Genomic DNA, 27985 nt, shown 5'->3' on the forward strand with positions numbered 1-27985 from the left:
TTTTTTTTTTTTTTTTATGCGCCACCAGGGAAGCCCTGATATATATTTTAACTCTTTCTCATATTCTTCCTGAATACATTTAGTCCAAAAATTTCTGACTCACAACGGGCCATACAACTGTATAAATTAGTTTGAAATCACATGTAGTTTCCTATTTAAAGAACATCCTTAGAAATTGCTCAAGTAAATGTTTTAGAATTGCTAACTTAAAAGTCATCTCGTCATCTTATTCTTCTCTACTTTTTCTCGTCCCCTCTTTCCTCCACCCAGTATTCTGTGCTACTAAAGCAGAATTAGAGGAACAGTGATTGCATTTGTTAAGGAAATCAGAAGCTAAAATTCATTCGCTCATTCAGCAATTTTTTATTTGTTCACTTAATCACCTGATTATACCTCTTATAGCAAAGATAACTGAAATTTGTGTTATATCACTATTGTTTACCCAAATTTGCCCAAACTTTAGGCAAGTGGACAGACTCCCAGAGACCTAGCTTGGTTGGGGGGTGTGAGAGGAAATTTCTGTACTGCTGTCAACCCTTGATCACAAGCCAAGTCCTATTTAGTGATAAACATTAGTTTTGATAAGCATTAGTTTCCCTTCTATGACTACACATCATAAATACATACATACACCAAGCTGAATGTCTTAGCAATCCAAAAGTGAGATGTGATGGGCTGTAAATGTTGGTGCACTGCTAACTGTGCTACTTTGAGCAAATCACTTAACCTCTCTGAGACTCAATTTCTATGTCATTGAAATCAAAGCTCTATGATATAATTATTCTCCAAGAGAAATGGGTTAACCAGCTGAGAATGATAATCACTTTATTCCAGCATAAAATTCATAGTCCCAAGGTTTTTCCCCATTGTTTAGTCTTTCATAATGTCCTTTCTGGAAGTGTTTTCTTCCAAAATACTTTGGGAAGCATGTCACAACTCAGTTTCTACAAGGTCAATGCAACATATATTTTCTATTTGTGGAAATTTCTCTTTTCTTACATTGTATAAATAATCAGCCTAAAAACCATTCCAACTAGTGTGCTCACTACTTTCAATTTTTGAAACAGAATACTGAATCTTTTGTTTATGTGATGGGAAGTTTCATACAATTGTGGGTTTATCTCAAATAGTGCTGTGAAAACACTGATACTAGAGAAAATAGAAACAGTTTCACTGCTATTTTCATTTTATCTAATGAACACAGAGGAAAGGCTCAGGTCTGAGAAAGGAAAGGTCACAAGCTAGAATCATAAGAGGGCTATTTGTTACCAATTTTCAATAGCTGCAGTTTGGTTAAGGAAACTAAGCTGGAATGTCAAATCTATTTAAGACATTTAAATGTATTACGATCTTTCATACAATGAGTGGTTATCTGTCATCAGGTTCTTTATGGTGTTTCATACATTATCACAGTAAGTTGCAAGTAGGTAGAAATATACAGAATTGCATGCTTACTAGCCAAGCCAAGACACAGAAAGCTATTGGTGTTATATGACGTGGACTGAACTGCTGCTAAGCCCCCAAAAGATCAGGCTGGCAATGACACAGGTCCCAGACATCAAATTCCCAGATAGTGGTTCATTTTGTTCAAGGCATCACACACGGTGTTCAAATCGCTGCGGAGGTCCTGCACCACGTTTTCAATGCTCCTGGTGTCTTTCAGAATTTCAATACTCTGTGTGTAGGGATTGAAGTAGACTGAGAAGGGACGGGTAATTGATTTTGCAAAGTCCCTGCAAAATAAACAGCAAAGAGAAGGATATGGGATCAATCCTCACTGGTTCAAGAGACAGAAGGAAAGAACAGAGCCAGAAAAATTAAGTTATTTTCTCTAGATGGAAGAAAAATAAATTTACCTCATCTTTTCTTTGGCTTCTTCAAAACTTTCTGAAACAAAGTAGGCTTCCTGGAAGGTGGTGATAAGGCATTCCTGTAAGCAAGTTGTCTTTGGGTCAAAGGCTTTCACACACGCCTTGTCAGAAAGAGCATGCTGCAAAACACACCGCAAAGCCCGTTAAACTCCAGAATGAGGCTTTCCAAAGCGCCACCATGTCACATTCCTGCAGCACGGCTCCATCATTTCACAGAACTATTCAGCTACTCATCTACCATGAAATATGGCACTCTCCCACGTGCAGGGGAAATTGAGTGTTAAGGGGTTTTTTGTTTGTTTGTTTGTAAGTCTGTTAGTTGCTGAGGGAAAAAAATGAGACATGGCATTATTTTATTTGTTATCAACAAAATTCATACTGAAGGACAGTTCAGAGCTGTAACCCCATAGAAATGGAATTTTAGATCTATGCTATGAATAGAAGCAGGAGAGCACAAATATGGTCCTAAATTTATTGCTATAAGCAATGTACTGAAATTTCCCTTAAATGGCAAAAGTAATAATTACCTGCATGGAGAGGTGATGGGGACTCTGACTGAACTATTTGTGGACTCATTGAGAGACATTTTGAGGCCAGGTACTGTGTACCAACAGAGGCTGGAGTAGGCCTGTATATTCAAGGATACGTGCGAAGCATTCGTTTACCTTCCCCCAAGCACAGCAGAGAAATATACAGCAAATAAATATTGCCAGGCGGGGAAAAAAAAGAGCTAGTATTAATAGCTATAGTTATGCCCACAGCAGGCATTAGGGAAACAGGAAAGCCAATGTAATTACTCTTTGAACCATCATTAGCCCCGTTCAGCTCACTACACGACTGGCACTAAGAAGAGCAAGGAACAATGAATGATTTTATTCTCAACATAAATTCAGGGATGCTAAAAGTTAGCGCTCATTTCCTGCCAGGTGCCACCTGCCTATTTATAGCCCCTGGATTGACAGTTCTCACACAGAATATGCCTAAGAATCACTGAGGAGCTTGTAGAAAATGCAGATATGGGACTTCCCTCGTGGCGCAGTGGTTAAGAATCTGCCTGCCAATGCAGGGGACGTGGGTTCGAGCCCTGGTCCGGGAAGGTCCCACATGCCGCGTAGCAACTAATTCCGTAAGCCATAACTACTGAGCCTGTGCTCTAGAGCCCGCGAGCCACAACTACTGAAGCCTGCACGCCTAGAGCCCGTGCTCCGCAACAAGTGAAGCCACCGCAATGAGAAGCCCACGCACCGCAATGAAGAGTAGCCCCCGCGCGCCGCAACTAGAGAAAGCCTGTGCACAGCAACGGAGACCCAATGCAGCCAAAAAAAAAAGAAAGAAAAGAAAGAAAATGCAGATACCCAGGCCTCAATATTATTTGGTAGGTCTGGATAAATCCCAGAAATCTGCATTTTAAAGGCATCCAAAGTGATTCACACACAGATGGTTGTGAACTATATTTTGAGAAATACCCCTCTAGATTCTCTCTTTCTTAATTTAAAGGGTAAATTAGTTGGGAGAGAGAGGCAAAGAGAGAAAGGGGTAGCAGAAACAGCCTTGAACTGAGAATTAGAAAACTCGGGCTCTAGTCCAGGCATTGCTATTAACTGGGTAACCTTAGCAAATGATTTCACCTCTCTAGGCCTCCGTTTCCTCAAGTGTAAGTGAGAGGTTTGGGCTGGGTGATTTCTGAAGACACTCTATTCCAGTCTCTGGATTCCACCCAAAGCACTTTTCAATCTCTAACTGCTAAGATTTCCTGGAGAAACGCTGAAAAACCTTTCCTGTTCAGTATTCTTGGTACATTCCCCCAACAATTTCAAAATGCATGGAATGATTTACAGCCTTCCATGAAGAAGGCTACATAGTTCCCTAAGTTTGAAAATGTAATTGTGAACCCAAGGACTGACAGGCAAGAGAAAGGGCACATGGTCCTACCCTGTGTTTGATTTGCCTTCCCACAAAGTTCCGTTGTCCAGATCAATGCATATGTGAATCAGGGAATGCAGAGGGCCCCTTGGAGTGGACTCATAGTTTTTGGCCCACAGAACAACTTCACTTTAAGCGGAAGGTCACTACACCAGCAAATGCATTTGTGCTAGGTTCAATGCAGTGCAGTGAACATCAAGGGATTTGGTGTTCCACATGACAAATAATTCTGTCCACATTTTAAAAACAATTTCACAGTTTCAAGAAACAAAATGTGCTTTGATGAGAGCTATTGCTCCTCTGCAAAGAATAGGCCCCCTACTGGCTTTCAGAGCTACTAGTTCCTTTCTTCGCAGCCATACACTCTGGGTGCGTTTTATTTAGTATGTTACTCTAATTGTCCACTTATCCATCAGTACATATGAAAAGGAGGACAGTGACTGACCCAGAGTCCTAGATGTTTCCATGTTCTCAGCCCCGCATTCAGGGGCATGGCAGAGTGGGAGCAATATAGACTATATGAACATTTAAGCCATGACTCCCTCAGGGCTTTCCAGCTGAGCCAGACTTTTCACTACGTCAAGGACAAGCAAAGGAAGAGGGTGAAACTTGTCTGCTTAGGTCTGGAATGCTGTGATAGGACATTAGCACCCTCAGCGGTCACCCTGTGTAGAGGATACCTCCAGAAGATGTGTATGTAATAACAGAGACCGAAATCAGTGTAGTTTTAGAAAAATGTATCATGTTATGATTCTACTGGATACTCAAATGAGCTCATTTCATCTTTTTAACAGGTAAATGGGATGAGAGTGGATCAAGAAAAAGCCCAGAGGGCAGGGTGCTCTGCCCCAGACTTCAAGAAAAGTCAGTGGATTCACAGCATATGATTTGAAGCAAAGACCATCAGGTAATATATCTCACGCTTGCCTAATGTACTAATCAAAAGGAAAACGGGAAGCTCACTGTTCTAAGCTCTCAACAATGCAGTCTATCCTCAAGATCCTGCTGCGTCCAATACCTGGTTACGTGCCGGGGACCTCTCCATCCATGGAGCATGGGACCAGTTCTCTCCCTTGGCTGTTACAAATATGGAAATGATAATGGCACCCAAGGATTAGCCTGGAGAGAGCCCAGAGTTGTGGGAGCAGCCACGGAGTGAGGCCAACAAATGAGGTGGTGATCACACCTGTAAGTGGTCTCATTTACTGATGGGGAGCTCTCTTGTGTGATGAATGCCAGGAACATGCATGCAGCCCATGAGGGCCGCTGTTTCTGAACACTGAAGCATAGCTCAAGGGCCATAAAATAGCATTCATGTCTTTATTGATTCCACTGTCCAGTGGAGCAAATTCCTACTGAGTTTGCTTCTCAGCTCCTATCCATGTCTCTCTCTAAGCGACCTTGGTTTTAGGGAGCAGCTATCATGCCCTCTCCTCTGTGTCCAGAGTAGCTTCTCTGTAAACATTGAGCCAAACTGCTTGATGTCCCTAGAGAGCTTCACGGTGAACCCCTTCCAAAGTGTTAACAGTCTGATATCCTGAAGTCTGCAAGAATTAATCCAACTTCCTGCAGAGAGAGGCTTTATAATGCTGAGAGAATCTGGCTGACAGTTTTTTACTCTCAAGCCATTTTTAAAGTGCAGGAATACTTGAGAATCACCTCTCGTCTACATGCTCTCAAAAAGGACTGTTTTGCATTTACCCATAGGGCCAAAGACAACAACCCAGGACTTGGAGCCAGGAGACCTAGGTTCTAAACATAGCTGTCCCACAGGTTTATCAAATGAGTGAAAATTCCGCAGGTTAAGATGCAGTTTCCTCTTTGATAAACTGAAAAGGTTATATCTACATGAATTCTAAAGCTCTTCTTGCAATATGATTTTAACAGGGCCTGCAAATACACAGCTCTCATACCACCATCCCCTCCCTCCACCCTAACCAGTGTAAATTCACCATAGCAGCCTTTCCCACTGGGCCTGGGCATGGCCTTCCCAACAGAGATGGCCGTTACCAATTAATTGGCTTTAGCACACAAATTAAGACTTATTTGCCAGTTCCAGTCTTTTAAATAAAAAATCTCTTTCAACATCAAAAATTTCCCAGAACCCAATTAGCTTCTACATGATCTGGGGCAAATTATTTCACCTCTGTCAGCCTATTCCTGTGTGAATCTAGAAAACGGAAATACTTACAGTTATCTATGATCCAGGAATATGGTGAGAATTAAAGGAGGCAATACATGCAAAGAGCCTGGCACATGGGACGTGTTCAGTAAATTATGTTGTCCTTGCTACTTCAGTCTCCAGATGATGCTTGGTGTACATATGCAACCAGCCACACCTTCTACCATTGGTACAGCTCCTCTGGAACCCATCAAGAAAAGAAGCATGGCCCTAGCTATGAGGCTGCCAGGTCCTAGACCGCAACAGTGCCTGTCCTGAGTTCATCAACTCAAAAATCTTCCTTCCTTCCAGCCACCTGTCTTTGCAATGACACAGAGTTATTATCTCACCTCTTCTAGATGTAAACCTGTGATCCTCACCCTCTATATTAGGACTGGTTAAAGTTAGGAAAAAAACTCAAGTGTGAAGTCTAGATAGTTTGGGCCCTAGATTCTGAATAAAAATTTGCATACACTCACACTACAATCATCCTTTCCCACGTCAGAACAACAAATATATACATTTGTATATGTATGTACGTATGTGTGTCTATTAAATTTTTGAACCTTCCCCGAATGTTCTTCCTGCTAACCGAGCACAATGTAGTAGCAACATCCCTATTGCCAAACTGGGTGATGGTGGCATCACACTTCTTTTCATCAGTGATGTTGACAGTTTCAGCAGTTTGAATAAGCTGCAGGAGGGAGGGAACAAACTCGCTCTTCAAGAAATCCCAGTGTAAAAGCCAAAGACCCTTCTCCGGCTCCCAGTGTCCGGCATTTGCTCTGTTATTACTAACAGTGCTACTGCAGGAAAGGAAGAGGCAAGAGGAAGGGAGCTGTGAGCCATTGGAACGCAAAAAGGTGTGAGAGCTCAGACGCTCTCAGAGTCCCAACTCCACCCACCAGCTGACATACTGGATGACCTCAGGGAACCCACGGGGGCCTTGGGCCTCTTCTCTACAGCCTGGCAGTAATTCTCACCACCTCACAGAGTTGCTGCAAGTGGTTGTAAATACAAATGATTGTAATAAATGTAAGGCTGTTCTGTGAAGGCTGATGAATAGCTCTATAAAAGCAGTACAATAAATTCACCATACAAGGATATCCTAAAACTAAAGCCAAAATATAATAATAATTAAAATTTTAAAAACCACCAGTTTTGTCAAAACCTGAAAAGCAGAACACGTGTATTTGTATGTAATATTCCAGCAACTCCTATGGGGTAGGTGCTAAAGCCATTTACCAAAAAAATCTAATCTCTGCCCTTAAGGAAACAAAGAACTAGACTTCACCCTAACCCATGAAAAAGGAGAGATTGCCTTTTGCTTTGAGATGGATTAACTTTTTGAGATAAGACTCAGCCAACTCATCGATTAGTAATCAGTTGCTCACCACCTCCTGTGAACAAGACCTCCTCACTGTTGCTTCTCCAAGGGAACTGGATTCAGCAAAGACCCATATTCATCACTTTCTTAGACCTTCCCTTCTAGAGACTCCAAGTTTCTTGAAATCTGAACTTTCAATTTTGAGTTTGTTGAATAAAATAAATGAATGAATGAGTGAATAAAAATTTTTTAATGAGAGACTTACAGAGTTAGGTCAACTCTGAGATAGAGAGAAAAAGAACATTAAAGGAAAGACACATACTAGACTGTGGGTGAACAGCAAGCAATTATTCTATTCTCAACCTTTTGTTAAAGTCAGTTTTCCAGATGAGCTAGCTCATTACTAACTGCTCCCCACAGTGGTGAAGGCATGGAAAGGCCCTTCCCAAATACATTTTTGGAATTCATAAAAGTACATCACCGAAAAAATAATTAGAACAAGAGAGAGAGCAATCATTGTTGAGATTTTTTAAAAATTGTCTTTATAATTATCAGATTTATGTTAGATTTTATAAGCATCTCCATATTTATTTTTTTCTCTCTTCAAAGATAAAAAATAAGCACTGTCAAAAAATAAGAGGGAAAAATGAAAGCTATCCTTCAAACTATAGATACAGTACTTGGAAGTGCTTGGCCAGCTCTGACGTGCAACATTTACACTCTGAAAACTCAGCCTCTTAAAGCACACATTTTAAAACGTGTTCAGTTCAAGGAAAGAAGATGAACTGTGCATAGTTATGTAAAAATTATAAGGACTACACCAAAACCTCCAACAACTTACCAGAGACCTACATATGGCCTATAATTGGAACAGCAAAAACACATTTTACCACAAAAGGTAACTGTGTTCAAAACTGTAAGTGGGTTTGCACAGGAATTATTATAATGCTATTAATAAAGTTATCCCCCGGGCTTCCCTGGTGGTGCAGTGGTTGAGAGTCCGCCTGCCGATGCAGGGGACACGGGTTCGTGCCCCGGTCCGGGAAGATCCCACATACCGCGGAGCGGCTGCGCCCGTGAGCCATGGCCACTGAGCCTGCGCGTCCAGAGCCTGTGCTCCGCAACGGGAGAGGCCACAACAGTGAGAGGCCCGCGTACTGCAAATAATGATAATAATAATAAAGTTATCCCCACCTGGGCTCAGAACTATCATTTGTTCTTCCAAATAAAAGTTGGACAGATGTATTCACAAGCGCTGGGGGAAGGCTCTGGACGCTGACACGGAGCGGGGCAGGGATGGGGTGAGGGTAAAGCTAAGACTCTAAGGAAAGGTCTCATGTTACGTATTCTCTGTGAACAGTCAGAAGACATTTCATATAGAAGGAATTTCTGAGTTGTAAAAATGGTCTAAAGTAGCAATCATAGGAGTGTGGAAATTTGGGAATGGAAGAATGCTAACGACCAGAGGTGGTGGACCAGAACAAGGAGATTCGTGGCAGACGATGCCCTTCACATGTTTCTGGCTGATTTCCATTTCCAGACAATTCGGTCCATACCAATAGGAACAAAAACAACAGATTCACCCCAGTGCTGCCTACACATGCCTCATTAACCAGACCAGAGGACCCTGCTGAAAGTTGGGGCAATAAGAGAGACTTGTTTCTTTTGTTTCTGGTATCATTTATAAGCCCTCTGAAGAGAATGTAAATAGATGTAGCTCAAGAGCTACATAATTTTCTGACTAATTCTTTTCTCAGGGAAATCAAGAAACAATCTATAGAAGACACGGGTCTTACAGACATATGACATCATGCTATTGCTGTGGGCTTTGAGATTAACCCCAAATGGATTTTTTTGTTGTTGAGAATTTAGTAAAAAAGAAAAAAAAAAAAAAAGAAAGAAAAAAAAAAGAAAAAAATTTTTAACACATTACATCAGGCTTTTGTTACATTAAATATTATCATCTATTCCAGCCAGACAGGGCCTCAGGCAGCTCCCTTAATGGGCCAGGCTTTGAGTAGAGCACACACACTGCTATGTGCTGACTGATCCAGCATCTCATCCATCCCTTATTCATCCTTCCCACTCCTCCAGCAACAGTGTGGGCAGCAGGACCCTCATCAGGAAGCCTTCCCAGGCATGGGCTAAAATGTGCCAGGCACATTTGTCACACTGTCTGTATTATCTTGGTCATTTATCTCCTGCACTAGAATGTAACCTCCTTGATAACAGGGATCCCAGGCAATAGGGCCTAATGGCAAGGGCTTGGATCCTGGAGCCTAGACTGCCTGGACTTGGGACCACCTCCAACACTTATTAGCTGTGTGACCTTGAACAAGCTCCTTAATGTCTTTATACCTCAGTTTTCTCATCTGTGATAATGGTGTTACTTATCCCATTGGGTTGTTATGAGAATTAACTGGGTTAATATGTTTAAAGCCCCTAAAATACTAAAGTCTATTTAAGTGTCTTTTGAGGCAGTTGTTATCTTCTTCATATTCTTATTCTTCATCATCATTATTTGTCCTTGTATCCTCAGTGCCTGGCATAGTACATGGTGCATAGTAGATGCTCAACCAAATATTTGTGGAATGAATGAATGAATGAAGTCATAAAGTGAATGGACTCAATGAAACTACAGTTAAATTGCATCTTTCAAAAGTATAAACATCTAAAAAGTTCCAGTAATCATATATATCCCAGTTACATTACGTAAGAATAATAAATACTCAAAATAAAAACCCTAGGATCATCCATAATCCTGACCTTAGTCTGAATAATCAAAGAAAGATTAAATTATTTTCAGTACCGTTTCCAGATTAGATATCACAATGCATTCTAAATTCATCAAAACTTGCTATCCCCCAGTGGTATACAGATAGCAATTCTTAAGTAACCAGAATATTTAAATGATCAGAATGCCCCAGACTCCAACATTTCTGAATAAATGATTTTTTAACTGTATTTTAAGGCAAAAAAAAAAAAACAGCATCCCTTAGGCATCACTACACATATTAGATACCTCTTGGACCACATATTTATTTAGATTTTTTTTTATTGTATATGCCCATAAATGTTTTAATTTACATTAATTCTGAAGAAGCTAAAATAACCTCTAATTCTCCTTTGGGAAGCAGATGCTGGGGAATCCATGGGAGCCATGGTGATGACAGAAATGAGAGAGGCCAAGCCACCCTTACAAGGGAATTTCAATCAGTAGGATCACTGCTAGCTCAGTGCCCAGTTTTCAGCACTAAATTTAGGCCAGTCATTTGTTACCCAACATCTGAGCATACATTTGTCATTCCTGTTGATTCGTGCACATGGCTGCTCATCCATTTGAGTCACACCACAAACCCAGAAAGGCATGACCCATTTTCAGAAGTGCAAAAAGTTAGGTCAGCACCCACATATGAGGCACCAAATCCCCTGTACTAAATATTCATGGGGTATCTGCGAGTAGAGAGACTCAGACAGACAAATCAATATCTTCCATGACCTTGAACCAGTTTGCTCGGGAAGGATATTTGCGTTTACAGCTTCATACCTTTAATTCTCCAATGGAGGAAAGCAGTCCAGCTCCATATGCCCGCAGCTGCCCTTCTTGCTTGCAAAGGCCAAACTCAATAGTGAAGAAATAGCACTGAAAAAGAAGTGGACACACAGCCAGTGAAATGGGCAATAAGTTCTTCTGTAAAATAAAATGGCACCCAAAATAAAATGGTGCACTCTGCATAATTTCTTCAGCACTGTCAATTAAAACGCATTTAAGTCAAGAAGATTTATTGACATTTATTGCCTAATAATCCCTCCCTAGTTTAAAGGTAAATGGAAAAAGTATTAACTACTAAGAGTCTTATGCTTCCTGGATTCAGAAACCCTATGAGTCAAATCATAGTCCTTGCAATGACTCTAAAATTTAAAAAAACACAAATTCAGAAAGAATGAATATGTCACAGTGATAATGCCAGAAGAATATGCTACTATATTTAATAAGTTGTGGTTCAGTAGCACCGTGTAAATGTGGAAAAATAACTTGGAATTCAGTAATCCTAAACTGATTTTTGCAGTTTGTTTATTCATTCAACGAACATTTGTTGAGTACCTACTATGCGCCAATGTTTGGTAAAGAATTGTGGTGAAGAAACCAGGAAAGAGCAAGAAAACAAGTATATACCTACCAAATTGCCACTTTCTTAGCGAAATCTTAAATGGATACCTACGTATGCACTTACATGTATACATACTTATATACATATACATTAAATACATATAGCAAGAACGATTTCATTGGCCCGAGTTTTACCATCATCAACTACTACAGCTTCCCCAAGATATTTAAATCTACACTTGCTTCTGTTGAGTTCCTAGGAAATCAACCTAGACAGACAGACATCTCTGTACAACCAAAAAAACTCATGACGCTCTTGAGAGGGGCTGAAATTACACTATTTGTGCTCCGAGAGGAAAGTGAGAAGCTGACAGTGAGCAATAAAAAATTTCATCAAATTAACACTGTCCTGCGTTAGTGATGATGGAGCAATGAAGGGGTTGAGAAAGAGAATGAAAACATCCCTGAAAAGGAGCAGAAAATACTAATTATTTCTAGCCCATGGCTATTTGCTCTATTTTTATCTGGAGGTTAAGATGTCCCTTGGTTCTGGAGGGTTTTATATTTTTATTATGTGTGGACGATCTCTGAAGTTGAGTGGTCAATGCTCTGTAGCCCTGGGCTGGACCCGAAGGCCTGGTCATTCCAGGTCATGGAGCTGAGCCTCCAGAGGCAAAATTTCCTTTCTTGATTCATCTCCCAAAGAGGTGAAAATTACAGCCCTTCCTACCCTGTCACCACCCACAGCACCCACCGGCACCCCCTCTTACTCTGTTCTGACTTGCCTTTCTTTTCTGTCCCATCACTTTTTTGACATGGTCTTTATGTATGAAATATACTGTTTGTCATCTGTCTCCCCTCACAAAGCCATGAACTCCATGAGAGCAGTATCACGGTCTGTTCATCTAGAACAGAGTTCCCCAATCTCAGCAGTGTTGACACGTTGGGCTGGATAACTCTTTGCTGCAGGGGGCTATCCTGTACACTGGAGGATGTTTAGCAGCATCCCTGGCTCTGTCCCCTAGATGCCAGTAGCACCCCCACCCCCACCCCATCTGCAAGCGACCAGACATTGAAAAATGTTCCCAGAGGGGCAACATCACTCCTGGCTGAGAACAACTGACACAGACTAGCGCCAGAAACATAATAAGGGCTCAATAAATATCCGGTGAACAAATAAACAAACAGTGAATGAAGTATTTCTAGATTAGGCTTTTTGTGTGACAGCAGGACATGGAGGAAAGACACACACAGGGAGGCCTGAGTCCTAGTCTTACCCCTGCTTCTAATTAGCTCTGTGACCACAACCTCTCTGGGTTGTAGTTTTCCTGCCTATGACGTCTATTCATCCATCTACTTATTCTACAGACACTCCTACAAACCTATTATATGCCAGACTCCGCTCTAGCAGAGAACAAGGGAACAAAGTTCCCCAACCCATGAAGCAGGTATGCTCCTGGGATGAGACAAGTAACAACAACAAAAATCAACATACAGGATGAATGTCAGGCGAAATCTGCTATATAAATCTGCTATATAAATAATAATATCATGTAAGTGTCAGAGAGCAAGCAGAGGATACGGCTGTTTTAGATGGAGGGATCAGGGAAAGCCTCTCTGCAGGAGTGATCTTTAAGCTGCAACCTACTTGAAAATGGCCCTTTCTTTAAGAAAATGAACAAGCCAGTTGTACAAAGACCTAGGGGAAAGAGTGTTCCCAGCAAAGGAAATAGCAAATGCAAAGGCCCTGAGGCACGGATAGATGTGTATTTCCAAGGGTGTCTGGGAAGCTATTGGAAGGTTTTAGGCTGGAGAGACATGTGTTCTGATTTCATTTCCAAAAGATCCCGCTGGTGCTCGGTAAAGAATAGATTATAGGGGGCAAGGGTGGAAGCAGAGAGACCAGTTGGAAGGCAGTGGCAGTCAAGACAAGGGTGATGAGCGACTTAGAGGATGACTTGGGCCAGGGGTAGCAGGGGGTTGGGAGAACTCAGTATCACAGAGGCCTCATGAGAAGAACCAAAATAAGAGATGTGAAGATGTGTTGAAAAGTTAAAATACAGAGGATGAAATGTACAGCATAGGGAATACAGTCAATAATATTGTAATAACTTTGTATGGTGACAGATGGTAACTAGACTTATCATGGTGATTATTTTGTAACGTATAGAAACAATGAATCATTACGTTGTACACATGAAACTAACATAATATTGTTAAGTCAAATATACTTCAATTACAAAAAAGAAAGAAATGTTAAAATACAGCCCTCAAGTCTGTCCTCCAAAAAATTTTGCACAGTCCTGGGCATGGTGGAGAAGTGATCATAGAGTCATAGAACATGAAGCCTGGAAGTTCAGCCTCTTACTTTACCAAAAGGAAAACTCAAGTTTAAGGAGATGAAGTGATTTACCCAGGACGGGTCTAGATGGTGATATTTAAGAGATCTGGAGCTCAGTGTTTTATGAGCTCAACATCTGTCACATTTTAAAGTTTCCAGGTAAAAGATTAATAGATGCATGATTTTTTCCTTACCACCAAAAAACTGGGGAAATGAAAGGCTAAATCAGGAAAACCAGAATCTCAGGACATCTTGTTAGTGTGTCTTTGGGTGATTTCTCTAATTTGTATTGCATTTATAGCACATGATGTGAAATCCTTGGAGCCTTAACATTGAATACAGAAGAGTTTGTGAAAAAATGTGCTCTCACGTTCAAAAGCCTCCAGAATAGTACACATATGGAGCCAGCTACAGGAGCATTTAGGTCAGCCTATTGTGTGCATTTAAAATTTTGCTTACGTTATATCAATGCGTACATAATGCACGGTCATGGTTATGATCCAAATCAAAGCAGGCTGAGAGAGTCCCTGAGAAAATCTGGTGCACCATTCTCACGGGCTTCCCCTAGATCTGGCATCCCGTCCTAGTGTGAGGCAGGAATTAAAAGGTCTGCGTCAACTCGGCTAAAAATTCCAAGGTAAATCTATCAGTGTGTCTTCGATCCTTGTGCTTCTAGAATCAGGGTAACCTCAGAGGGAAGAGCCACTGGCTGTCTTCCTTCCCGTTGCTTAGAATGCTCTCTGGCCCCATCCCTTATCTGGGAATCCTTCCAGAAACTCTGACCTTACACAGTTCCATCTGCTCATTCCCTAACTGTCTTTCCCTCTGGTTTCCTGCTGTCCTTGACCAAGGAATGAGCCTAGATGCTGCTTCTACAGCCTCCTCTCACCAGAGAATTAGACCTTTCACCTTGAGATAGCTTTCCATTTGCGGCTCCATGTGTGGCTAACAGATAAAGAGGGATGATAAAATGAACCTGAAGCTCAGGTGTTGGCAAAATTTGAATTATGGACTTGCTCAGGATAATTTTTCTCTTTCTGTTTCTAATGCCTCAAAATGCATAAGGTATAGACCTCAAAATGCAGAAGACCCTGGGCACGATCACTAATGGGGAGGAGGGGGCAATTGCACATGTTTTCTGCCTGGTTTTAAGTGCAAAGCCTACTTAGAGTTGGACTGAATGGCCCCTGAAGACCCTTCAAAATTCAAGGGTAGCTAATTGCTTCTTGAAATTTTAAGAAAATATAATTTGTTTTCCTCAGAGCACTTGCCATATGTGGATCTGTAATATATTCCCAAGAGATTTACCAAATAAATATCCTACCTATTATCAAAAAAAAAAAAAACCCACAAAAAAATAAAAAACCTGAGCCCTATAAGAATTCCTGTAAAAGAGGACTGAGTCTTTTAAACAGAAACAAACAATAATACTAAGATTAACACCTCCCAAATTGAAGGGTACCTTTCAGCAAAGCTGATGTTCATGAATTCCAAGTTCTACATACCACTAATTATAAGTAATTATTTATAAATATTTTATTCGAATATAATTACATATAATCATTAACTGAAAACCAAAACAGGAATTATATATCGGACCTCTTCCCTAGAAGAAAAGCAGAGTCATTTTACATAGTCATGAAGCAGAAGAAGGTCTGAGTGACATCTGAGATCCAAACACGGCTGTGGAACACAGCCACAGGATGAGCTAGCAGGGAGCGTGCTTAAGAAAATGAGATAGGTCGCCCAATGCTGCCATCTTCCGATCACTACTGGTAGTGCACCACTCTCGCAACAGTTCTGGCCTAGCCAAATGGACATTGTGAGAGCAGGAAGGAACATCGTCCAGAGACACTGAACACACCAACAAAATCCACCTGGTCCCACATAGTGATTTACAAAAGGACACGATGCAACATCCTTTTTACGTTTGGTGTTAGGTATCTGAAGCTCTTGCTAAGGCACATACCATACTCCAATTAAAGAGATGTACACCTTTTTCAAATTCTTGGTGAAAAAGAAATTTATTGTTCCAATTTTCCTCTGGAAGGGTCCTGTTGCCGCCTCCCAGTTCCCCAACTCTCTGAATCCTTTGAAATAATTATATCACCCCTTCCTGAGAGTCAGTCTGTATTCTTAAATTGGATTAAAATGGTGTGCAAAGTCCTGGGAAGACAGCCAGGTATCCTACTTCTTTTACTTTGTCTGGGAAAGTGGTCTATACACATCATTTAATAAATGCCTGAGCGAGTGAGTGAGTCAGTGAGTGATGTATATTCTCTACTGCCTTCACTAAAAATATGATCTTTTCAAACTGATAATGTATACTTCTAAGTAATTGCATACATACATCATTCCACATCTAGAATTCCATCATCCACATAGGCAGGACAGACAGGAACCAAGAAGTTAGCAAAGAATGTCGGTCAGGCCCTCACCCAGACCCCATTTATCCTTATCTAGTACACAGTTCAAATAAACTTCAGTTATGTAGCTTCTAAGCCCACACCCTAACATGAGAGGGGATCTAGAAAAATATACCAAAAGCAGATCCAACAACTCAAAAAGCACAGAAATACAATATTTGGTGTTTGACTAAACAACCCTAAACACTTCCATACTTGAAGTTTTCACTAAACAACAGAATTCAATCACGACAGTAAGACATCAAAATAATAGGAAAACTTAGCCAGTAGAGCTGCAGTTTAACAAAATGTTCGCACATATGTCATCTTACTGCACGTCTGCTCCCTTCCTACTAACTTGATAGAGTAGTTACTATTTTTTCCATTGTACTGATGGGAAAGCTGAGTCTCAATGATCAAGGGATCGGCCCAGATTCCTCGAACCATGGTTGGCAGAGCTAGGAGTCAAACTCCAGCTTCCTAACTTCAGATCCCGCCTTGTTTCCTCACCAGCAAGTGCACTTACAGGTGCAGAGCCACTACCAGCCCGTCAAACTAGCACAACAGTCCCTGTTGCTGAAATACTGAACTACTTCCAGAATGGGTATAAATAGCTATGACTCCACACTCCCCAAGTGCCCTCAGCCAGACACGCTGCCCCAGCCCTCTCCTGGGTTCTGTTGCCCCTACCCTCCCCAGCACCATCACTTCTTCATGATCGAGAAAATAAGGTCTCAACACCCATGAAGCTGGGGCCTAGAGGACCCGGCTCCCACACAAGTGTGACGAGTATCGTTCTATTTGGTACCCATGTCATAACAAGAGGATCAGTCCCAGAAAGGAAGAATGCTATGCAAAGATGTTCTTACACCAGGGATCTGCACCTCAGTAAGTGCAGATAAAAACAGAAAAAGAGCCATGTGTCTCACAGCCTTCCTTTCTCTAACATCTTTCCATCAAACAACTAGCACGTCAAAGAATACACTTGAAAAATTGTTGAACCAGTGAAGAGGGTCCAAGATCCCAACCCACTCACTCCTCTACCATGAATCCCCAGCTATTTGAGTTTGGATTTTAGCCACATCAAATTTCAGCTTACAAGCAGCAAGTACCTTCTCACCTTTGGCCACAATTCCCTTAATCTTGATTAAACTGCAAATAATAATAGGATTGGAACAGAAATGAGGCTTGATAGCTAAGGGGGAAACTTTGAAATAGAACTGCTAAGGCAATACTGTACAAATCCACACTGGGAAACGAAAGTGAAAATGGAGGCTGCCCTACTTAAGCCATGGAGGTCACCACTCAAATGTCACAAGATAGAAAACTTCTCACCAGACATCAATTTTTGCTGTTGTTTCTTTGACCATTTAAACTGCCAGGAGTCACACATAAAGCCAAGTCACACTAGGGTGCAACGATTACCCGCTGGGCTTTGTTTGCAGAGTAAGGGTTACTGGCTAGAGACATCCTCTGGAACTGGGCTTCAAAAGATAGCAGAAAGGGGGATTTTGCAGGCTTCATTAGTTTACTCTGGGCTACTCCTGTGTGAAACAAAAATGTAAGAAATGCTAGAAACTTAGAGCTGGAAGACATTGTTTTTTTGCAGTCCTGGGCTATAGCCGCTCTGTAACCACTGGCCCCTCGCACCCCATCTCGAAGCCTCCCCTCGGCCAAAGGAAGCCACCCGCTCTGTGTTCACAGATTCGAGGGCCAGTCACTGTCTAGATCCTAGGGATTATTGTTCAGATGCCTTGCAGGATTGTCTCCACACTCATATTTTCCACGAGCCTCTAAATGAAAACCACTATAGCTCTTGGCAGGTCACAACTTAATCAATACACTTTTAAAATTTATACTTGTTCAATTCTACTGTGCCGAGCTCTACTTGAGATTACAAAAGTACCTAAAGATATGGTCTCTATGCTCAAGAAAGGTACAATACAAACGGGTAGACAAGACTAGTGTAAAAATAAGAGCAACAACAGTAATAATAATGTCCTGCTGTTTTAATCCTACCATAAATTTCTGTCAAATTGCAGTGTGCTTATCTGTCTCAGAAGACCAGGAATATGAAGTTTCTGTTGGACTTTTTGAAGGATAAGTGGGATCTCAGAGGGATTTCAGGAAGACAGGAAGTTGTTGGAAAGAGTAATATCGAGGGGCTGGGGGAGGGGAGTGATTTCTGGGAACCCAAAGTGCAAATCGTAGGAAGTTAAAGGTAAATCAAAGCATAGAATGGACCAGATCACAGGCTCCACTTGAATGGTAGAGACCGTCTCCTTCTTCAGGGGTTCTCCTCAAGCCGAGACAGACAAAAACAAGTTGAGAAAAAGAAGAGGGTTGGGATTTGAGTATGTCTGTCTGCTAGAAAACAAGGACCCTGAATTGTGAAAAGAGCAATTAAGAAGAGCCATGGAATGAATTAAAATGTAAAAACCTAAGCTCTAAGGAAACATTACGGCAATCCTTGTGGAAAACTGATCATCACAGATAAAAGGCACACCCGTAGGGAGAAAAAGCAGCGTCAGCAGAAGACAACTTTTAGTGAAGAATACATTGACACAGGCGATTTTTAGCAGCACTGTTTTAGTCAGGACTTTTCTGGTTGTTTCTTAACTACCCTTTCCTATATCTTTTTTGGTTGCTTTCAAGAAACGGATGATTTGTTTAAGTGCCCTCTGGCCATTTCAGTTTTATTGCCCCTTCTTCAGCTTATCCGAGAGCATTTTCAACGTCAAAGGAGACCACCTGCCTTAGTATCATGTAACACTTACTAGTTTTTACATCAGGCTTTAATGGTATGTTTTAATTTAAAAAAAGACAGAGAAAAAAGAAACATCTCTCATCCCTTTGCCCCCTGCTCATGGACTAACAGAATGGCAAGCATTCACTTAATATCAGGGCCACCTGAGCCGTTGGTCCACCCCTAAAACTCGGACAGGATCCACTCTAAGACACTCCACCCCCAGGGCGTAATGTCAGGTCACGATGGCCATATGGTGGCCCAATTACAAACGTTCGCTGTCGCGACCAGCCTAGAGTACAGGTCCATAGTTCATATGGCAGAACAGACCCTCAGGGACCTTAGGGCCCCTGCCTCCTCCAGCCATTCGCACACCACCCTTGCTCTGCCTGCGATGCCCTTGTCATTACTCAGCCCCTTTGCCGAATTCCTGCTGGTCTGCCAGATGAGGTGCCCTTCTTCTACCATCAGTGTTGTACTTCCAGATCCGGAAAGAAATCTCCAGTCTTCTTGCCTCTCCCTCCACCAGACTCTGAGGTCAGGGAAAGGGTCTGACTTGTTTTCATTGTTGTTTCATGGCTCGTCTCTAGCCCCCTGCCTGACATGTAGCAGGTGCTTAGCAAATATGGAAGGAAGGGAGGAAATAGTGAAGCAAGAAGAATTTCCCAGCAGGCTAAGCCAACAGTGTCCATGCCAATCTTCAAGATCAGTAACTACTACCCTCAGCACATTTTCCAACATTACAGACATTTTGAAAAGATGAAAACCCCTCTACTGTAGCCATCAAATCATTTTTTACGTATAGCTTCAGAAATAGATCAGTCCCTTGACCTCTCTCTATGCCCCATTCGACAAAAGCCAATGGGCCTCTGAGCCAGTAAGGAAGGGGGGAACCGGCCTTCTCGCAGGCCTTCAGGAGCCAGGATGATGGCTGATTGGCAGGTATCTCCTGCAGAAGCTCAGCAATCTTGTGGTTAAGTGGCTTCGTGACAAGGAACAACTCTGAAAAGTCGCCAATTCTGACATCTGGATCCTCATCCAAAAACATAAGGGGGAAAGTTTTTCAGTTTGCTGTTTCTAAGACTGGAAACGAGTCAAGAAAAATGCTAACTATGCTTGGTTGGGGTATGGGGGATTTTGTGATCAACCCCGCCCTTGAAGTGCCTCACTGCCCAGACTGTTCAGAATTAGCACCCACGAGGAATTTCTATCAGCATCCCTGCCGGGACCTTCATTTAGCAGATGATGACACATGAGATCAGACAGATACTATTTTCTCCTGGAGATGAATTTGGGAGATGACCACCCGTCCAATTCCGTTTTCCACAAAAGTCTGTGGCTCTTTAAAAAAGGGCTTTAGGAATACAAATAAGCTTCTTTTTAATGTCTTCTGAACCTGCAGGTATTTGGGTTCACAAATCAAAAGCTGGTCTCATATTCAGAATTACTGCCTGGACCCTAGATGTAGTGCGTGAGCCTCCATAACAAAGCGATTCACAGAGTTTGGCTCTTCTTGTAGAGAAATTCCATCTTTTATCCAAACGACCCTTTGTTGAACTTACTGTATAACTAGCTACCTTGAAATGGCTAAACTTCACTCCGAGGACACAGACACACACACCCCCATCATTTTCATACCAGGTGCATGGATCAGCATTCCGTGTATATATGTGCTTTAATCTACTTTGCACAGAAGACCTACTGAAGCAAACGCTATAGGTCTGGAAGTGCCCAAGAACTGACTTTTATAACCTAAGCAACTCTGAGCTCCTTGAAGGAGAAGAAAACTGATGAACACATTCTCATCCATTCATCCTTTGGCACGTTTTAAAATGTTCTGCATCAAATCACACATTCTTCCCAGATGTGGTGATTTTAAAGGTCAGCTCTCGAATGCCTGTATGAAAAATGAGGTTCTCATTGACTCCCAAGTAAGCTGAGGGTCGTCACCACCACTTCTAGAGGGTCGTTTTATTTTTATCCCTGTGTTAGGAAAAGCAGCGCCCTCCCAGACACTAGGACTAAAGAGCTGGCATTTGCTTACCTATTTATTTCCAGGCAAGACCAAGAATCTTGCAAAATGATTGTATGTCTGAAAACTGGAGAGAAAAGTACGTTTAACAGGGAGAGCCATTTTTACCACCACATTGCACTAAGCTGTCTTCTATAATAAGCTTTTATTAATGAAGTCATGTTTCTTTTCCATTCACTAACCAACACCACTACCATCATCATCTCTCACACTCAGAGTCAACACTAACCATCTATATGGGTAAATGGGGTTGGAAAGACTTACCTATGAACTGGGGTCCCTGTGACAACAAGGGTCTATAGGTAATTGAAGCTCTAGATAGAATTTCAGCTCAGCTGAGCTCCCCTACCTCTAATCATCACTGCCAATGACTGAAACCTACACTCTACCACTGAGCTAAACACCTTACATCATGCTCACCACAACCCCCAGAGGCAGGCGATGTGAAGGTAACATAACATGGTGGTTTGAGAGCTTGACTTTGGAGCAGAAGACCAAGGTTCAAAGACAGGCTCTGCCATTTCCCTGACCTTAGGAAAGTTACCTAGCCTTTCTGAGCCTTAGGTTCCTTGTCTGTAAAATGGAGAAAAATAAATGAATAACTAACATTCATTGAATTCTTATTATGTCCCAGCGCTAAATCACACCCCCCATTTTACCAATGGGAAGACTGAGGCTTAGGTTGAGCTACTTGGGCAAGTTTGGGGGCAACAGAGCTGGACTGGAATCAGTTGTGCCTGACCCCCAATGTCCATGTGGTTTGTACTACACCATCCGGTTTGCCTCTGTTCTCAGCGACTGCAGGCCCTAGAATTGATGTTTATGTCACCTTTGTGACAGCTGAGCTTGGTGTGCGTCAGGAAAGATAGGGGCCTGTCTAGCTTGCCTACGGTCATCCTGGCCTGGCTTGCACTGGGTTAGGTGCCTTCAAGCTAGGGTGTGGACCCTAGATCAGTCAAGTAGCACATCAGAGACCTACCCGGGGCCAGTGGGGAACACACACTAGAAACCAGCCATAACAGGAAGCCCAGTCTTCTGAGCCTTGCCAGTGAGTAACAGTACTGCAACTAACCCAGCTCAGGAGAGCTGAGACTACAGTCAATGAGGCTGGGTTGAAAATTAAATACATCATGTTTATGCTGAAAAGACATATTACAGGGCTCCCCTGGTGGCACAGTGGTTGAGAATCTGCCTGCCGATGCAGGGGACACGGGCTCGAGCCCTGGTCTGGGAGGATCCCACATGCCGCGGAGCAGCTAGGCCCGTGAGCCACAACTACTGAGCCTGCGCGTCTGGAGCCTGTGCTCCGCAACGAGAGAGTTCGCTGACAGTGAGAGGCCCGCGCACCGCGATGTAGAGTGGCCCCCGCTTGCCACAACTAGAGAAAGCCCTCGCACAGAAACGAAGACCCAACACAGCAAAAATAAATAATAAAATTAATAAACTCCTACCCCCAACATCTTAAAAAAAAAAAAAAGACATATTACACAGCACAAAACCAAATACTACATAGTATTGCTTTAAACTATAGCAATCTACTTACATTGGATACAGATGCATTATTTGATGGGCACAAAAAAGATTTGCTACAGGATAGTGAGAATTCATGAGACAGTAAACTTGAAATATTTTGGTGTCTCATGAGAAGCTATTTAACCAAACTTACCCTCTGGCTCTGGCCACCAAGAGAACTGGTATGTTTGCTGCTGCCTAGAACGCCATTCCCTCTGTTCTCTCTACCGTCCCCTGATCAATAGAGTCCCCTGAGCAGTAAAGGGCAGGTGACTGGAGATGAAATTTCACTTCCCAACTCAGTATCACGCATCCCATCTAATGGGGACACCGACTCAGCGCTTGCCAAGTGTGTCCTTGGGTAAAGGCAGTCTGACTGCCAGAGGCGCTGGTCTTTTCAAGAGAAGCTAGGAATCTAGATGGTCATGTGATAGCCTCTGAAGTGGAAATGCAGGCCATTTTTAAAGTTTAATCAAGGTGTAGACTCTATTTTGTTTTTCCTCACAGACATTAACCAGAGCAGAGGACTCTAATTTGTAATCCCTTTAGAGGGTAGCATGATTTAAAGAGCCCGAATCCCACTTCTGTCACAATAACTTGCCTCCAGGACACCAAGCGCATGTCTCTGCTGCCTCAGCTGATCACGCGTTGCCTTGACATCCTCAACTCCTGAGAAGTGGGTTGGTGCACCAGGTCAGGATGCAGAAAATCTAGTAGCTCAGTTCCTGCCATTATTGTACTGTATGATTTGGGGCAAGTCATTTCACTTGTCTAAGCCTCCCTTTATTCATTTATAAAATGGAGATTCCTTTCCTTGCCAAATTTTTACTGGGCACCAATTTTGTGTATAGCACCATGTGGATACCAAGGAATGTGCCAGGGGATAATAATATGAGTCCTGCTTATCTTGAAGTGCCATTGTGAGACTCAAGTGAATAAACACATGTCAAATGCTAAATCAATGTAAGAGCTGAAATTTAGGTGAAGTGCTCTGAGGTGATTAAGACCATAGTCATGTTCATCCCTTGTCTCAGGTCTCTGATTCTACAGCGAGTCCCCTTCTGGATAGGCGATGGCAGGCTTAATTACAGGTCAACAGTTCCTGAAACCCAATTTAAGGCACTTTGCAATATGAAGAAAGCCTGTTGAGATGCAAATGTTCCCTGAAGTATTAACATCTGTTCTCTCAGTAAGCATATATAACAGCAAATTAAAAAATAATAACTTGACTGCCGAGAAAGTATTCTCCCAGGAAACCACTTTTGATCATGCATTCCTCTCCCTGAACCCGACCTGACCCAAGCGCCTTCCTTTCCCTGTCTTTGCACTTAAGTTATATTTAAATCCTTATCTGTGGGATTTCCCTGGTGGTCCAATGGTTGAGACTTCGCCTTCCAATGTAGGGGGTATAAATTCGATCCCTGGTAGGGGAACCAAGATCCCACATGCCTCAGGGCCAAAAAAACAAAACATGAAACAGAAGCAATATTGTAACAAATTCAGTAAAGACTTTAAAAATGGTTCACATAAAAAAAAAAACCTTAATAAATAAATCCATATCTGTATCCCTTACTAAACTGCAAGTCCCCAAGAAGCAGGACCATGCCTACCTGTTTTACAGTTGAATTCCTGATGCCTGACACATAGTAGATGCTCATTCACTGAATGAATAAATGAACGGGCCATAATTCATTCTATCAGAGCTATGGAAAAGATATGCAGTAGAAATCCAGCAAGGTCATGCCTTTGCTAAACATCTGTGCAAAGAAGCAGAGTCCAATGTCCCTTGCTAGCCAGTTATTGCCATGACTTGGAAGAACTCTTCTTAATTAGATTTGAGAGAAGAAAAGGTGAACAGTAAAAAAACAGTGTTTATGAGAGCTAAACGTTTAAACGTTTCTGAAGTATGTTATTTTAAGGTATCTCCCCTTGTTTTATTACAGAGAACTTTCAAGCCTTGCTAGTTAGACACCAACCTAGGACCTCTGTGTATAAATATGGAGACACATTCAAAACTAGAGCAAACAACATCTTCTGGAATTCTTCCAATAACTTCCTTACATACTTCTGTGTTAATGCAGCCATCTTACAGCAAACTGCAAACACCTGTCTTAAATTCTCAGGAACTTGAACTCATAAGGAGTGGGCAGCCAAGATTTGAAACCCCAAATTGATGCCTTTCTTGAGTTATTCAGGGAGTGCTGCATGTACCAATGAACAGCATCACTCCCGATCTGCTTGAAAAGTTTAGTCAGGAATTCCTATTTCACGTGCTCTCACTGGCACAAACAATATTTATTCATTTGTTCTCCCCGGCGGTCTCCTGCAACCTGCCTTTCTCTATGTTCACTCAGGGGAGGTATGCTATTAACTCAGGGGAGGCCTCCTCCATCTCCAGGCAGAAGCTTGACATCATTTAGATGAGGCCTTGCCTTTATTATTTATGGTCAAAACACTTTACATTGCAAAGCAGCATGCTGGCTCCATCTAAAACCCCTTTGTAATATAAACTGTGGAGTCTGCATTTCAGAAGGGAAAACCTGAGTTGTTGAAAGTTACAGAATTAACCAGTGTCACCCGAAGAGCAGAAATACCCTCCAGGGACCTTTCCTGCACCTGAGTCTTACTGATGTGGCCACCTCGATGCCTATGAGTGCGATCATGTCAAATACACTAGCTCACATTTATTGAACACATCTCTGTGCTAAGCAGCTTTACAATGCATTATTTCATTAATCTCCAATAGAGCTACAGGACTTGATATCTTATTTTTCTCATTTTAAAGATGAAGAAACTAAGGCACAGAGAGGTTAACTAACTTATCCAAGGTTACCCAGCCAGTAAGTGATAGAGCTGGAGGTGAAGTAATTTGACTCTAAAGCCTGCACTCTGAATACCTACTACGCTATACTGCCTCGCTAGCAAGTCCCTAAAGTGCACAGGCTCAAGGAAAACCACCTAGTGTCGTCATATATAGGAGGGTTCACTCTATTCCATTCCAGCTCTCCCTTTTCCTCCCTACCTGTATGATTATCTGAGATCAAGTACTATGGGGAAGGATGTTCATGATCTTACCCAAAAAAAGAACAGTAAGAGGGGTGAATATTCATTAGACAAAAGTAGCACTCACTAATGGGGACAAGAAAAATGCAAAATTTGAAGACTGAAGATTAAAATGTATATGAAAACCAAATTTTAATTTTAAGAAGTGCTATGTGCTAACGTTTTTCTCAAAACAATAAAAGGAAAAGCAAACAAAACTCGTTAGCTACATCTGATGTTCACTAAAACACTTTGCAACTTACCTGAGGGAAAAGTCATAAACCCCACATTTCTAGAGTACTTCCAATTTATTCTTTCTTCTGTTGGTGTAAAAGATAAAGTCCCTCCTGACAGCACAAGTGTTTGATAAATGGATGAACATCTTGCTGCTTCTTTTTCCAAAGCCAAGACTCCCCTTTACCAAGTTCTTATTTGACGTGGCAAAATGACCTTTCAGAAAAACTAGGAGGCTCTATACCAAAATATTAACACTGGTTATTTCTGCTGTGATGTTACAAATGATCTTTATACTCTTTTCCTTGCTTATCCATTTTTAAAAATTTTCTACAATGAATATGTGTCGTTTTTGTAATAAGGAAGAGAAACGAAGGTTTTTGTAAAGATTTGTAAAGACTTCTCAGTAAGAGTCCCTAATTCACCCTGCCATCTCTTCATTGCTAAGGGAATAGTTTTTTTTCCAGTTTTATTGAGGTATAATCGACATACTTCACTGTATAAATTTAAGGTGTACAGCATAATGGTTTGACTTACATATACTGTGAAACGATAACCGCAAGAAGTTTAGTTAACATCTATCATCTCATATAGATACAATTAAAAAAGAAAAAGCAAAAAAAAAAATGTGTTTCCTTGTGGTGAGAATTCTTAGGATTACTCTCTTAACAACTTTCATGATTTTATATGGACACTATAAAGGACAGACTTTCAGACTCTGAAAAGAATGATGAGGGCCTGAGGTGATATATTCCCCCCACCCCCCCAACATTTCTTATTTACACCTAGTCTGTACCGAAACCCTCAAATGAGAGCATTTCCATTTTCCGGGAGACCTTTCCCCAGTATGATATCCACCCATCAGAAATATTCCAGAAATGCCCATCCTTACAGTGACAAATACATGAAATTCTAAGCAAATTACAATATTTCTACAAAGGGAGCAAAGAGATTTTTAATCACTGTGTGTTCAATCTCATGTTGCTTTTCTTATTATTCTTTCATTCATTGTGGCTCATAATGTACAGTAATACATTTTACATCTACTAAATGTGTTCTGGGTTGTTATATCACAGTTCAGAAGAATAGCTTTGGAAATCCTTTCAACTCCTTTATTTGAAAACTACATTTGTGGAATGGGGTAATTAAATTCCTATAGTTCGATATAACATTACCTCAGCTATTCTTCTTCATAAAAAATATTTCAACCATCTCTCTCTGCTTCTGCTAGAAATGGAATTACACCACAGATATTTCTGTTAATACAAGTCTAAGATTTTGAAAACCTAATTTATTGTAGTTAAACAAGAAAGTTCCTTCTTTTGTACATCTTTATGGAAATTAAAATGACTGCACAAATCTTCTGTGCTTGAAGAATGCAATCCATCTTTGATTAGAGAAAGTAAGGAGGATTCAATGTCAGGGCTTTTGAATCACAGGAAGAAGTTAGCTCTGGATGAGGATCCAGAGGATTTAGGGGCTTGAAATGACTTGGAAATTATTTAATCAACAACATAACGCCTTTAGTGCAGTTAGGATTTGAGGGGTGATGGTGAGATCGATGGGATCGTGGGAATGATAATGGCACAGCATACATCACAAAAGTATTTCATCTCATTTGCTCCTCACTCAGCATCAACTGGTAGAAGAACATCTCCATTTTAAAGAAGACATTTGAAGCACAAATAAGGAATGTAATTTGTCCCTGAGTACAAGATCAAGAAGTAACAAAGCTGGCACTCAGATCATCAAAATACAAGAGACAACAAGAGTTGGCAAGGATGCAGAGAAAAGAGAACGCTCGTGCACTATTGGTGGGAGTGTAAATTATTGCAGCCACTCAGGAAAACAGTATGGAGGTTCCTCAAAAACTTGAAACAGGGCTTCCCTGGTGGCGCAGTGGTTGAGAGTCTGCCTGCCGATGCAGGGAACACGGGTTCGTGCCCCGGGCCGGGAAGATTCCACATGCCGCAGAGCGGCTGGGCCCGTGAGCCACGGCCGCTGAGCCTGTGCGTCCGGAGCCTGTGCTCCGCAACGGGAGAGGCCACAACAGTGAGAGGCCTGCGTACCGCAAAAAAACCACAAAAAAACCATTTGAAAACAGAACTAGCATATGATCCAACAATTCTACTTCTGGGTATATAACCAAAGGAAATGAAAACACTATTTCTAAGAGATATCTGCACTCCCATGTTTATTGCAGCATTATTCAAAATAGCTGAAATATGAAAACAACCTATGCATCCATCAGTGGGTGAACGGATAAAAACCTGGTGTATA

General features: G+C 41.7%; 1 protein-coding gene across 4 annotated transcripts in view; it reads right to left on the minus strand.

Annotated features, from left to right (window-relative positions):
• Positions 1-277: 277 nt before the first annotated feature.
• The window catches only part of TPH2 (tryptophan hydroxylase 2), an 89517-nt gene continuing 61809 nt past the window's right edge, over positions 278-27985 (minus strand). For all 4 annotated transcript variants that reach the window (XM_024736765.1, XM_024736767.1, XM_024736766.1 and 1 more), the window contains 3 exons: positions 10830-10925; positions 1857-1990; positions 278-1733 (listed from right to left, as the gene is read on the minus strand). In XM_024736765.1, the coding sequence (XP_024592533.1) occupies positions 1559-1733; positions 1857-1990; positions 10830-10925 (405 nt within the window). In that variant the 3' untranslated portion in view covers positions 278-1558. The remainder of the gene's footprint in view (positions 1734-1856; positions 1991-10829; positions 10926-27985) is intronic.

This window comes from Neophocaena asiaeorientalis, unplaced genomic scaffold (assembly GCF_003031525.2).
Source record: "Neophocaena asiaeorientalis asiaeorientalis breed wild unplaced genomic scaffold, Neophocaena_asiaeorientalis_V1.1 scaffold134, whole genome shotgun sequence".
NCBI lineage: Eukaryota > Metazoa > Chordata > Mammalia > Artiodactyla > Phocoenidae > Neophocaena > Neophocaena asiaeorientalis.